The sequence below is a fragment of the Pagrus major genome, chromosome 14 (assembly GCF_040436345.1).
Source record: "Pagrus major chromosome 14, Pma_NU_1.0".
NCBI classification, from domain to species: Eukaryota; Metazoa; Chordata; class Actinopteri; order Spariformes; family Sparidae; genus Pagrus; species Pagrus major.
This window is the reverse complement of record NC_133228.1, coordinates 10,252,422-10,267,451: the sequence shown is the minus strand read 5'-3', so window position 1 is coordinate 10,267,451 and position 15,030 is coordinate 10,252,422. Positions and strand designations below refer to the sequence as shown.

The following is a 15,030-nucleotide window of genomic DNA, read 5'->3' as shown; positions in this document are numbered from 1 at the left end:
AAATGTTTTTTTAAAAAAGAACAACAGGGAGAAACTGAAGCGCCAAAACCGTGACTTTTTAACCTGCTGTCCAGCTGTCACGGTGCTCAGCATGCTGGGTAGCGTAGTCACGGGGGCTGAGGGAGGTTAGGGATGACATCTCTCGTAGACACTGATTGACGGATGAGTCTTGTCTTCCTTTCCTACCGCTGGTTAAAGTTTAGGACGGAGGTGAGATGCTAGCCAGTCAGCTCTCCACAGTGGGATGTAGCCCGTGGCTGGTGAAGTGCGGGTGGACAGCAGGAGGTCAGAGGTCGTACAGTGACTAGTGAGCTGCTCGCAGGATTCTGCTGAAAACGCCAAATTCTGCCTGACTTCGTGCTCTCCTTTGTACAAAACGTAATTACAGTTACACATCTTTTTTTTTCTCCTCTTCCTCTCTCCTATTGGCTTTTTTCTTCCACCATTTCACTTTCACTAAGTCTGTTCTGAAAGAGTGGCTTTATTTAAAATCTTTGTCATTTGCTTGTTCTTTCACAGTCAACGTTTCCACTCGATCCCTCTCTATATATAAACAGAACGTTCTCGTCTCACCTTAACCTTTACATATTTCTCTGTTGGTTAAGTCTCACAAGATTTAAACAGATAATACTGTGGATACAAACATGGCTCTGTTTGTTCACCATCGCTTGCTTTTCTGTAACTCAGCCATCACTATGCGTACGCACTATACTTTGTGCCAATCTTTGCATATAATTGAACGTTTGCTAATCCTCGCTAATGTCAGACATTGGTAAACACAAACGGTCCACATTTCTAGCCACTGACTTTGTTAATGCTAGCTTAAAATGTGCACTATGTAGTTCTAGTGGAAGAAACTTTAATCAGAAGAGAAAGATCTTCATTTATGCCTAAACAAACTAATTAAATAAACTCTCTTTGTTTTCATGACTGAATAAACTGAATAAACAAACTGGCCTTAGAGGACAACACAAATCGTACTGTTTTACTTTACTTTAGTTTCCTCTGACTTCATTTGACGCTTTTTTGAGGTAAAAATTTACATAATGTTGCTTTAAGTAATGTTTAACCCCACAAACTAATTTACTTGTTAATTACATATATGCTAAGGGTAAGAGAGCAGAGGGTAGGAACATTGTAGGGCTGATATGTGGAGGTTATGAAGGACTTTGTGGGAAGACAGGGAAAGCTGGTGTAATTGATTTATGGCCAGGTTGAAAGACACCAAAACAGGAGTGAATATGAAGCAAATACGGCTTTTAAAAAGCGCTCGTAGGGTGTGAATTAATAATAATTAGTCAACAAGGCTGGCTAAAAAACACTTAAACACATTAAACAAATGGAAATCAAACAGACTAAATATGTACACAAAATGCACAGCTACTTCAAAAAGCAACTTCTGCTACCGAAAGGCAAATTATCTTACTTTTTTTTTTTTCAAACCCATGAAAACACACTGTAGCCCTTTTCTGCCTTTCATTATGTAATATAGCCTCATAATACAGCTACCAGCCTTTCTACACAATTCAGGCTGAGAGCATGCGCTGCCAGTGCATCCTCTCATTTACATAAATAAATTCACCTTTGGGCAATTTGCATGTTGATGAACTTGTGCTAATGCACTTGCGTGCAACAGACACACAGAAAGAGATAAGGCAGAGATAAAGAGATCAGAGGAACATTACAAGCATGCCAACAAAGTGGCTTGTCTTTTGAGAAGGTACACGTGCTAGCATCAAGCAAGGCTAATGGGAGTTAGCGTCACTTATTACAAGTGGGATAATTACAGAGAGGGGGAGTCTGGGGGAGGGACAAGCAGAGAGAGAAACAAAGAAATTTCAAAGTAAAAACCTTCCAAAAATGTGACCCACTGTTTCCAACTAAAAGAATCAAAGTTGTGAAATAAACACAGCTTTGATTTTTATAATTTTTAGCAAATCTTTGCAGGTTTTCGGCCTCACTTCAAGTTCAATTAGAGCTTATATTATATTATAGGGCTGAATTCACAGGAGAGGGATAAAAAAAATGAAGATCAAAAGAAGCCTTGCAGAAAATGTTTGATCATTAAAGCCTCTTTTGTACAAAAAATAATATTTTCAGCTTTGTCATACTTTGGAAGTTGACGGAGCATGAATGTTCGTTTGAGAAATGCTCTGCTTGACCCTTATTACTCTGTGCAGCTGAGCACGAGGCACCTTTGTCAAAGCACCTGAGGGAGAAGGGAATGTTTTGTCAGCTATTCCAGGGCTTAAACATGGCAAATGATGGCTATCGCCCCTTATCCTGGAAACCTTGTGCAACAAATGGCAATCCCAAAGTATCTTTAGACTCTCAAAATCATGCAGTTTTAATTCTGTTAAATATATCTGCTTCCTTTGACACAGCCAATCATTGAATTATTAAATGAATAAAAGGCTGATCTAGGTTGGGTCAGTGCATATATACCCATGTGTTGATGTAGCTGCTCCCATCAAAGGTGTATTTGTTGATTAGAAATTCTATTTTTCTTGGTTTCCTAAAGCTTCATTCCTTTTTAATGAGTGAAAAGTTAAGTTTGAGGAAGGGAAAATAGGGATAAAGAGGAGGAAGAGGAGGACAGGAAGAGATTGGTTGTTTCCTACTCTCCCCCCCACTGTGCTAAAAGATCTAGAAGGTAATAAATGGTGTGGATGTGCCCATTAAAACACTTCCTTTCCCTCTGTGTGTGTGTGTGTGTGTGTGTGTGTGTGTGTGTGTGTGTGTGTTTCCCTCTATCTGACATTCAGTATCCTGTAGTGGAGTTAGATGCAGTCACAAAGAAGCAGAGAAGGTGACAGAGAAGGTGTGTTAGGCAGACAGATCAGCAATGTCCTTTCCCTACTGACCTAGTACTGCCAGCAATAATGCAATGAAACACTGAGATGAGGTCGAAGCATCATAAACTCCCTCCTTCCTTCTTCCCGCCATCCTTTGTCTCTCCTCCCGTTGTCTTAAAAAATATTCCGTCAATTACTCATTTCTCTGTATCAAATCTACAACTGATACAAGCTCAAAACAGGAAACCAGGGTCCCCAAAACAACAGTCAAAGCATTCTGCTCTTGATACCTGGGCTCGCTCTAATGGAGAATAATGGATTTTTTGTCATTTTTGCAACAGGTTTTGTCCAGCGATCTAAAATTAATGAGCTGCAAGATTAAATATTATTATACTGGTAATTGAATGGATTGGTAACCTCAAAAGAAACATTAATACGCAGAAAAAAACAATACAAATTCTCATAAAAACTGATTCCACAACTTAGGATTTCTATCAGGGGTGAAATCTCAGCGTAGAAAATAAAGTTAAAGCAAAATATCTGCCTGTTGTCACTAGACAGGGCTCCACCCTTCATCAAAGTGCACAACACTCTGGATAACCCTGCATCTGATAAGCGCTGATAGGTAATTTTGGAGGAGATGATGAGAGGCCATTGTTCCCAAAACAGATGCTGTGTCGAGGGCGAAAAACAATCCTGTAACACGAGATAAAAGCTATCTGTGATCTCATTAGAGAGGGTAATGTCAAGCTAGCGAGGTATAAAATGGCTCTGCCCCAGCTATGATGACAGGGCACTTATGGAATAAGATACAGTAAAAATGTCGAGTCATTTTTTATGTCATTGCTGGGGTGTGACAAAGCTCTCAGGTTTTTTTTTCTAAACATAGAAAAGATGCGCTCATTTTTAAACATACACTCCAATACACATCAGTTTCTTTTTACACACACACACGCACAACAACGCTTTTACACACTTGCCCTTTCTATCGGCAAGTTTACTCGCTCACAATCGCACATGCAAGCAGACAAGCCTGCATACGCACACTAACTTTCTCTGACATTCACACTCACACACACACACACACACACACACAAGTATGCGCTCTCTCTCCAGCCATTTACATGCAGCGGGTGAGTCCTCCCCTCCCTCTGGCTGACAGAGCGGGTGACAGGACAGTCGGACAGCACCAAGGTTAGCCGAGAACATGACCATTGTACAAAGGCTCGCTCTGATAAGACCTTGTTTTGCACAATGCATCGAGGGCCGATGCCACATGGGTTTTAAACGACAAAGGTAAGTTTGGATAGAAAACTATTTAAATCGTATCTGCACATTAATTGTTTTGACAAAATGAATAAAAGGATAAGAGGGATACAGAAGGAAAAGCGGCACTGCTAATTAACACTAAGTTGTGAGTGTGTGTGAAAATGTCACCGAGCTGTCTTTGAGTGCACACATTAACTTTTAACCCTCAGCAGGCCATTTGTTTTTGTGCCGATAATCACCAACAAGGCGAATGAAAACTAGCGAGAAACAACGGAAGTGTGCAGTAATCACAAACCAACACAGACAGCGTGATTCAAGGTGTGAAGAAAAATATTACTTTCATGTGTGTATCTAGTTCTAAGATGAGATTTCAAACTATCAAAGAAAGTGGATAAGTGTTAAGGAAACTGTAAGTCAAAGTTAAGGAACAAAATCCTCATTAAGGCTTTTAATTCTGGTTGTGAGACAAGCAGCAAGCACATATTTAGAAGCTAAACATGGCCTCGCTCAGGCACCGAGGTGAAATGAAGAGAATGACTTAGTTCATGTTGGAAGAGAGGAATGAGGAAGACCGTTGCAGTGGACCATCTATCTTGGTGCAAAGAGATCACAATGGGCCTTACCTAGTCCATATTCTCATACTCCCAAAATGTTCATAGGTAAGAACAAAGATTAAAGGTGCAATATGTAAGAATTTTAGTTGAAAAATAAACTAAAATTATCAACAGAATGTGAAGAATAAACAGTTATGATGTTTATGACGTCTGTGTAATGTTTTGCAGATATATCTGGCATTGGGAAAATACCAGACTAAGAAGAGAAGAGACAAAATCAATGGAAATTAAGTCAAAATGTCCAAGCTGTGAGCAGAAAGGACTTCATTCATTCATTCATTCATTCATTCATTCATTCATTCATTCATGGATGGATGGATGGATGGATGGATGGATGGATGGATGGATGGATGGATAGACGGCGGCAAGGCAGATGACTTACCATCAATCCTGCTGACCAGCTCCTCCAAGGCCTTGACTTTCCTTTGAATGCCTGGCTGGGCAAATGTATAGTTGTCCTGAAAAGAAGAGAAATCAGACACAGTCAATATGGGCCGGGGCTCGGTCTATAACGGTGAAACAACTTTAAATAAAATAAATATTACGAATTACTCATTAAAAGCAACAGCAAGCAGGATGAAGGTCAGACTACTAAACAGATACTGTGAACTTTGAGTGTCCACATAACAAAAAGTGCAAGAAAAAGCGATCAAACAAGAGCTAAGAAGATCAATCAAATATTTTATAATGAGAATATTAGTTACACTTCTCTATAATTTCTTCAACAAGCTGTGAAATTGATTCCTTGTTGAAGAAAACTAACATGGTTTGTTTCACATTGACATTTTGCAGCCGTTTGGCCTGAGAGTCACACTCAGAGGGTTTGAAAATTCCCCATTTTCACTTAGAGGATTTATTTTCAGAAGAGTGCAGTAGCCATTACAGATGCTTGCCAGGGCCCATTTCACACCTCACACAAAGCGTCAGCCACCTTCTCAAAACAGTAAATAGAGAAAGCAGGCCACACAAATAACATTGGCATGACAAAACATGTATGCCTGGCCCTGGAGACAAAGTAGAGGGCTGACTGTGAATGTGGCCCTTTAGAACATAACAAGTGAGCTTTGAATGGGTCCTGGCCTCAGATTCGGTGTGAAGTGGTGGAATACTCAAATACTCGTAAGAGCTAATGGCTCTTGGCTGATGGCTGAGATTTCATTTCACTATTGTCCCCTTCAACTAGTCACTGCGCCTCATCTCAACTGGATAATGGCAGCTGGTTAACAGAGCTTGATAGATGGTAGGAGGGGTGTTTTTAAAGCCACATGTAAGACATTTATGTATTGCTGTATAGTGTTAAAAAAAAAAGCTGTGCTATATTTTTAAAGATATCATGTAACTTGTTTTTATCATTGATTAACACTGATTTTAATGCTTTCCAAGCAGCTAATGCATTAAGCCCAATAGACCCTTTTCACGGCAGACATTCTGACTTGTCAAAGCAGGAAACACACAGGTGGAATTTATGACATTAATGATGGCTGCATTCCATTTATGTGAGCTTGGTCCAGGGATAAGGTGTGGTGCATGCTCATTCGCTGACATGGCTTACTGCAACACTTAACAGAATTTATGGCTGATGGGTGCACCTGTGTGTCTGTCGTGAAAAGGGTCAATTGCCATGTTGCTTTAGTATGTATTTTGATAGCTTTATATCAAAGAGGTTAGGGTTAGGGTTATCCTTTGAATGATGAATGACATACTCGTAAGTAGAAGGACTCAAAACAGACGTCGGAATAGCCCTTTTATGAATATATGAGGGGGTGTATCCAACAATTATGCAGCTTTTCCATCATAATCAGCGGGTCTACATGGGTTTTATTTTTAAACGTGGGTCACTGACGACAGGTTTCACGTAGAACAGAAGAGAAAACAACAACAGACCGCATCCCAACGTGCCACCACCAGATGTTGATAACATGCCATCACTTCGCGCGGCGGGAATTACGTCAGAATTTAGCGTGTTCACCTGGGTCTTACGTTTAGATCAAAGCCAAGCCGAGGTGATAAAAACCTGTGTCTACTGTAAAGTCAGTTGACCCGGTTGTAAATACTGAGTGTACACATTCCCATTGCACACAAAATCCTGATCTTAGCAGGTTTAAGTGAGATTATTGACCAGTGGAAAAGGGGTATTAGACATCCAAGTTTTTTCTTTCTTTTTCAATCATGAAGGACAGTATGCATTACACGTATTGAAGTTCATATTTCTGACTTTTTGCATTGAAAATGTGCATTAGGGAAACAAGGATCACTTAAACTGCTGTCTACAGCCGTGATTAAGTTACAAATAAAGACTAATCAAATCAAGTTAGGATGAGACAAACCATCTTACTAAATGTAATAAATATCAAAATGATAAAGTTTAAAAGAAACTTGGTACAAATTAGAATGCCTCACCTTGGTGCTTAATTTCCTGAGAACATTTTTAGAAAACTATAATGAAGTGAGTTGATGAGTTTTTTGGGAAACAGACAATAACTGAAACCTGAATATGATCACAGTAATGGGCACTGGCGGCTAGTTGAACTTGCAGAATACAATCCAAGCGAGAATGGCACATAAGCATTTTGTGTGTGCGTGTACACCCAAACACACACACACACACAATGAGGATTACGTTTCCTTGAGGGGTCATTTCAGTGTGGCTGGAGAACAGCTGATGTGGCAAAGTATCCAACAGATGGAGAGAGATGGAGGGAGAAAATGAGAAGGAGAGAGAAAGAAAAAGACAGAGAGAGAGGGGAGGTGGGGTTGTGTGTGTGTGTGTGTGTGTGTGTGTGTGTGTGTGTGTGTGTGTGTGTGTGTGTGTGTGTGAGTGTGTGAGTGTGTGAGTGTGTGAGTGTGTGGGGGGGGTCATTTAGCAATAAACAGCTCCAGTTGTCCTTCAGGCTCAGCAGAACCAAGTGCGTGTGTGTCCTCCTGAGTCCATCAGGGGCTGGCAGAGTACAAACCGCATTCTCTCCTGCCTTTTGTTCAAAATTCCTCCTCTCATCTACAGCATCTCACACCTCTTCTCGTCTCTCCATAGCTCCTACATGTGTCATTTCTTCTTCTTCCTACTCATTTGACACCTTTATCCGTTGCAATTAATTGCTTCATGTTTCTGTTCGGTTCCCTTCCTTGCCTACAGGGCCTATCATGGAAAAAGTTATCTGAATTTGTGCCCAGGATTTACTTTTTTGTGCTCTCAAATTAATATGTTGAGCATATGAATTAACAGAATGTTCAACATATTATATCAAGCATATAATTAACAAGTATATCAACTAAAGATACATCGATAAAGGCCGATATTAGAGATGTGACTATATAGTACTGCTATTGTTTTATGTGGATGCCAGGAAGATGAGCAGCCACATATGTTGAAGCCAATAGCGATCCACATAAAGAAACTTAAGACCATCTTTCGTTTGATGTGATTTAGAAATGATGATATCAGCCTCATAAAACGTAGTATCAGTTGGGCTATTACATTAAAGCATCTTTGATAAAGTCACAACAATACTACAGCAAACCCAAATGGATCATTTAGATAGGGCTGCCCATGGCTTGTAAACTTTTACAGTTTATTTTTGCACTGCGGGACAATATTTAAAGTATATGTACCCCCGAGTGAGAGCAGCTTAAGCTTCCCAGTATTGCTGAAATAACTTCCTTTGAAAAAAGAGGACTGTGTGTATGCATTGAATTGGCATAACGTACACCAAAAACCTGCTGTTAGCCCGTCGCAAAAACTCCTCCCTGACTGCGCAGACTAGCCTCACCAGCAAATAACTTCTAAATCACTCAGGGTTTTTTTTTGTTGTTGTTGTTGTTTTGCACATTTCCTCTCAACCTTCCATAATCTTCTTGTTCTACTTACTGTTTTTGTTAATTATACATATTGGTACATTGTCTTCATGTTCTGTCTTGAGCTTCTCCGCCTCTCTGGCCCTTTCTTTGTACCATCCCAGTGTTAATGCGGTTAGGTGCTAAGCGAGTGTGCGGGCCAGTACAAGTAATTACATTTGCATTATTGAAGCTGCTGGCTTTAATCAACTCTCTCTCTCTCTCTCTCTCACCTGCTTTTCTTCCTGTCCGTCTGTTTCTGAATCACCTTGTTACATTTTCTGGCTCTTAACCTACTATTGAAATTCTCTCTGTGCCTCTCGTCGATTGCTCAAATAATCTTTTCCAGCCATGACAGCATTAGCTGGGAATGTTTTAACATGAGCCTGTGCGTGTGTCATCATGGTAAAATCTGGTCCGCCGTCGCCTTTTTTAAGTGATTTTGTAGTTGAGATCAAATTGAAGGCCAAGTTCGAGAAAGGGTGCGATCAGAGCAAGGGAGCAGGAGGAAAGGAGGTAGGAAGCAGGAAACTTGACGCCCCTGCCCAGCATTTGTTTTAAGTTGAAAATCAGTGTAACCCACTTCCAATCATTCCCGTCCACTCTAGAGTAGCTGTTATTTTTTTCACCTTGTCTGTCTGACTGTGGACAGACCACAGGGTAATGACACAACCGTGCAAGATGCAGTCATTAAACTTCAAAGGTGTGTTGAAATATAAATGAAGGCCAAGTCCGAAGATTGGTTTGGAGTACTCATATGATAATGTGGTAATTACTACTGAGTAGTAGTGTTGTCACTGTACTGACATTTTTATCTTCAATACAATACCTAGAAAAATATAGATATTCGAATCCATGTTCGATACAGCTGGTATCAGTGTCGGTACTGTGGAAAATGAGTATCGAAACAGTTTCAAATATTCAGTATTGATATTTATCGATATTTCGATATTTTTGACAACACTATTGAGTAGTTCTGGCTTAGAACGTGAACATATTGAAGAGTGTAGCGGCTTTAGTTCTTTTTAGTCTTTGCTGCTTTTCAGTCTGCAATATTTTTACTCTCTTATTCTCAAACTTATTCTCCCTCTTTGTTTTTGTAACAATGCATCACAGCTTATCTGACTGCTTGGCTGTCTTGATCACATTTTTGTTCATCCCCATTCCTTTGTCTGCCTATACTTCTGTCACAATCCCTGCCCTTCAACTTACAATTATTGCTTGAATGAAGCACAAAGTCAGGACAGCAAAAAAAACCACATGCACATCACATGCACACAGTCTAAAGGTATGACTCATCATTTATGGTGCTTGGATTCGACACGTTCTGTTTGTTTTGACGCCCGTTTCTTTTTAACATCCTTCCAGTGAACAATTCTGTGCCGCACAGGTTGTTACAGATTTTTATCTTATTTTATTATTTTCTGGCAAAATCAAAAGCAGCATGTTTGTATTGAATGGAATGAAGAGAAGTTGGAGCAGGTAGTTAAAATGGAGAAGCATTGGCTGCCGAGGCTGAACAAAGCTGAAAGATGTATCTAGAATGTGTTCAATCATGTCCAAGTTTTCTAAATAAAAGCACAGGCTAAACGAGTTAGCAATGCTAACATTCTTCTACTTCTACTCTGGTTAATTCTTCTGTATGTTCTTTCATAGTTTCAGTCATTTAAGTTAACTTTTAACATGAACTGTTTTGCTTTTACTTTGAATATTATTCTGATGTATTTATACCTACACTTCCCAGGTAAATTACCTCTATTTTGATTTATATTGCCTGTAGTCATGTAACCGCAGCTGCATGTTAAAACGATGGTTATGCGTGTTAGGGTCAGGAGGTTTATAAGTTATTGTCCGTGCTGTCAGGCGTTTACTTTCTTTCCTTTATACCTTTTTCTCTTCTTCACCCTCTACTCCCCGCTCTCTTTCTAACTTCCCGTCTCACTCATTTTCTTCCATTTCTTTCTGAGTGTCTCTTTCCATACTACTTAATTTCCTTCTTATCGCCTATAAATCTTGCTGCTTTTCTCTCCACTTTCTTCATTTTAATTCTTCTGCATCTCTCTCGCCTCTCATTTCTTCCTTTATCAATGTCTAACTATTCTCCTCTCCCACCTTCTGTTCTCCATTTCCTTGTCTATTTTCATCACTTTGGTGGTGCTAATGAGGCTAGACTTGACTAAGTGTTTTGAACATGCTATTACGTCTCCTCTGCTTTGTTTTGTTCCCTGGTGATTTTTATTTTGTTCCATGCTGTACTGCGTTTAATTTTGTGACTGATTGTTGTTTAGTTGTTTTTGTTTCTTGAGGCATATTTCTAATGACGGTAAGATACTAATCAAATCCGTTCTTTATTCTAATTTTTCTGCATTTACATTTATCTATTTCTTCCACTTTGCTCTCGTTACCTTTCTGTCTTAACTGCTACCTCACCTCTTCGCCTCTCCCCACCCTCAGAATCACTCTCCGTTTCTCATCCTTTCACTCTCTCACCTCCTTTATTCCTTTGTCCCATTTTCTATTTTCTCACATCTTATGCCTGTCCCTCTTCAACCCACTTCCTCCCTTTGTCAAATCCAATATGTCGGATCTTTGATCAGCTGAGGCAACAGGAGGAAATCAACGCTCACTCCTTCATTATTCATACATTCCTCTCTTCTCCCGCCATCTGTCCATCCACCACATCTGACCCAGCAAGTAAGTGGAACTGCCCCGGCTCACCCACATGAACGAACAAACACAGAGCATACAAACACTCATTCTGTCCTTCTCTCTGTCAGTCGGCTGAATCAATAGCTCCTCTTCACCTCTCAGTCCATTCTATTAGAGACAACAATGGCTCCACGCTGGACTAAGATTGCCTCCTATTGTGGGACCGGATGTCTATCAGCAACTTGGACAGAACCAACACAACAACGCCACGACAATATGTGTATGTGTGAGAGAGAGAGACATAAGGGTAGAGGGGAGAGAGAGAGATGACAGGTCAAGATAAAGGGTAGACAATAAACTGAAGGACAGAGCGATGATCTGTCATTGTCTGGTACGTGGATGTGTGTGTGTGCGGGGGTGAGAGTGAGGCAGAAAGTGATTGTATAAGAGAGATGACAGGTTGAGATGAGGTGTAGACGAAGGTGTAGACAATTACAGTTGTTCAGAGCTACAAGAGGACTGGCCAGATTTTTATTCTCTTGCTTTTGTGTGTGTTTGTGTGAACATCTATGGCCTCTAGTCTGAGGGCAGTAAATGTGTACTGGCAGCGCAAGGACGTAGGTAGTCAACAAATTTGAGACCAACAGTACAATTGACCAAGCTGAAGGTAGGTAAATTATCGGTGCCAACCAAAATGTGCTTGTAACCCAGAGTATCAACAAGACTTAGACTTTGTTCAAACAACTTTAAGTATCCTGCCTGAGTATCATAGTCAGCCAAAAGACTGTAAAAAGTCTCGCCCTCTATGACCTCCTCTGCCCTCATGTTAAAATGACGCTTTCGCTGTTGAATACATGGCCAATTTGCATACGGGCGAGACAGGAAAGAAGTTTTGCAATTGAGTGCCAGTAGACATGCCCCCCATGAATATATTGTTTTGATCTATCACGCCCGCTGGATACCCAGAGGTGTAGACTAGTAATCCAAACGTCACTGGTACACGGACGTAGGCCAGATTTTACAGCTCCCCCAGCGACACAGAGAACATTGAGGGGGCTCACTAGTAAGTCCCCCAGCATGAACTAAATTCCAACAGATAGAGATTAATGGCGAAAATTGACGAAGTTACCCTTTAACGAGCACTTTGAGACTGCCTAGATGCATGAATTATATAAAGAAACCTGCCTCACCTTACATGACCCCTAATGTGATCAACACCACTCGTCTCTCTGCTAACAGGGTTCTGTACTGCACTCTTTTCTTTATGCCATTCTTATTGCATGAATATCTCCATCCATCCTTCCTGCACCTTAATTTCCAGCCTCAGCCTTTATCCTAACCTCTTCCCCCCTGAGCATCTGTTACTGCCTCCATCTCCACGGACCTGCATATGAGATAGCACAGCTAACATGACATTGCTAATAAGAGAGATGAGGAGGGTAAACGTATGTATGACTGAGAATTCTGTTTAAAAAAAAACTGTTGCAGGTGGGGGTGTTCAGGTCGAAGTTGTACCCAAACAGTGGCTACGTTTACATGCACACCAATAAGGCTCGGAAGACAGGCGATATAAACATATAAAAACACGCTGTCAAGCATCAAACACCAGCTGGCAGATTACTCCTCCTGTACGTGTGTCTGTGTGTGCGTGTGCGTGTGTGTGTGTGTGTGTGTGTGTGTGTGTGTGTGTGTGTGTGTGTGTGTGTAGGTGGTGGAGTGAGTGACAGCCCAAGGTGACAGTTGGGAGCCTTTGGGGAAACCAGAACAGGACATGGCGTCTGGTTTGGTCTGGCTACCGTCTGCTAGACGTCGGTCCTCGGACCCCTGTTCCCACTCGAGGTAGACCCCATTTCTGGCTGCCGCCGTGGAAACAGATGGTTGCCTTGACAATCGACAGGCACATACCGATTGGCTTGTGCTTGGAGGGGAGGGGCTGGAGGCAGCTCAGGCGTGGAGCAGCGAGAGAAGGAGCTGTTGACCATTTAATCTTTGTTTGTTTTACATGAATTAATGCTGTTTGTTCATTTTAGTTGGGGACTTAAAGGGTAACTCCACCAATTTTACACACTTAAGTGTGTTTACAGGTTGTAGAGAGTACTACTGCATATGTGAAAAAAGTAGTATAAAGCCTTTTGTGGCTCCAGATGAAACTGTATTTACTCCGATAAATTGCCTCCAATGATGTCATGTAGTGGCTAAGTTGCATTGTGGGTAATGTAGTCACCTGGTTTTGAAAAGCAGTCCACTGGTTTGCATTGTCAGCCCATGACACTGTTTGACTCATTACCGACATTTTAAAAACAAATGAATCAATTCGAGACAACAGAACCAGAGATATCACCTTTTTTATGCCACACATTCTTCTGCCTTTTTAAAACCTGAAACCTACATTTCCCACAATGCCACTAAGGTGCTCACTACGAACAAAAGTCATCACGTCATAACAATGTTATGTGTTGAAAACTTGTATCTTGAATTAAACTTGTATGTAACGCTTTGATCCTACCCACTCACTAAAGCTACATAGTGCAGAAACAGGCAGAGTGGCTGAGACAGAGACACCATTCAACCTATTACAAGACACTGAACCATCAACATGATTTTGAAGCTGTTATTTTAAGGTAAAAAAGTTACATAATGTAAAATTGGCAGAGTTATGTTTTAACTGCAGTGGGGTTGACGGGATTCAAGTTAGTGATTTAACTGTTCAACCTCTTAACTTTAGGAGAACCTGACATAAAACACCTGATTCAATGCATAAAAGAGTAATGAAACCAGCTAAATATTATTCTTGGAGGCAACTGGTTGAAACTTTCCAGACGAAAATGTACTTTTTATTCTATGGCTATGAATATGAATGGGTCTGAAGTTTAATTTAAAGCTACAACTGTGTGTCTGAGGAATTCAATCAACATGTAGGTGTGCATCATGCCCAGACTGTTAAACCAAACAATGCCAATCGAACCCAAAAAGGGGTCAAAGACATTTTCATGTCAGACCCCCATGTGTCTAGACTACCTCTGAAATATAATAAGTTCAGATCCCTGGGCAAAAATTACATTTCTCAAAGTTAAGTCCCGGTCTGGAAGAAATACATTTAAGAGCCCTGGCTGTAAAAGGCGTATCTGCAGAATTAACATAAAAGGCAGGTTTTCATCTGCTGGCTTTAAAACTGAGAGCCCTCAGGGGTGTGCTGGCGGAATAATGGACTTTTTAAACTTTTTGACTTCATTTCCCTCTCTGGGCCGGCCAGGTAAGACACAGACACACACCGGCTGTGCGTAGACAACACATAGCTGCCACATACTGAGCACTGTCAGCCTGTCTGCACCTGTAAAATGTGGAAAAGATTAAATTACTGAGGCTTTGACTGACTGTTTTTACTGCAGACGTTAATAATGTATCCCGGTTTGAGTAATGTTTGAATCGCCAACATAATATTGGGCAGAGATGACAGTTTCTTTTAAATTCATCGAAACGGCAGATATGGAACCGTTTTCACAAGTTAAATTAGTCAAGTTAGCCAGAGGCGCTGTCAAATTTAGCACGGTACAAGACTAATTGGCTGCAGGAGAGACGGGGGTAACGTAGGGGTCAACTTAACAGAGTCGTGTCTCAATTGATCTGTAGAAATTCCATTTACTTCTCTGTCCATTTATTTTATATTCCACCGTTAAAATTCATCCTAATTCTAAGTGAATTATGATCAGTTTATGGATCTGTTTAGAGGTAGAGTCACGCTTAAAAGCTCTTTAATGGATCACATGGCTGGGTAATCATAAACAATCATAAACACTGGACCATTTGAACATAACTAATGTGCTCCTTTACAGTCCTGTAGCTGGGGAAGTTCAGCCATGTTTTTTTGGCCG

The 15,030-nt window shown here is 40.7% G+C and overlaps 1 protein-coding gene across 2 annotated transcripts in view; it reads right to left on the bottom strand.

The window, feature by feature from the left end:
- tbc1d22a (TBC1 domain family, member 22a) overlaps positions 1–15,030 on the bottom strand; it is a 127,450-nt gene that overhangs the window by 44,034 nt on the left and 68,386 nt on the right. For both annotated transcript variants that reach the window (XM_073480716.1, XM_073480715.1), the window contains exon 11: positions 5,061–5,136. In XM_073480716.1, the coding sequence (XP_073336817.1) occupies positions 5,061–5,136 (76 nt within the window). The remainder of the gene's footprint in view (positions 1–5,060; positions 5,137–15,030) is intronic.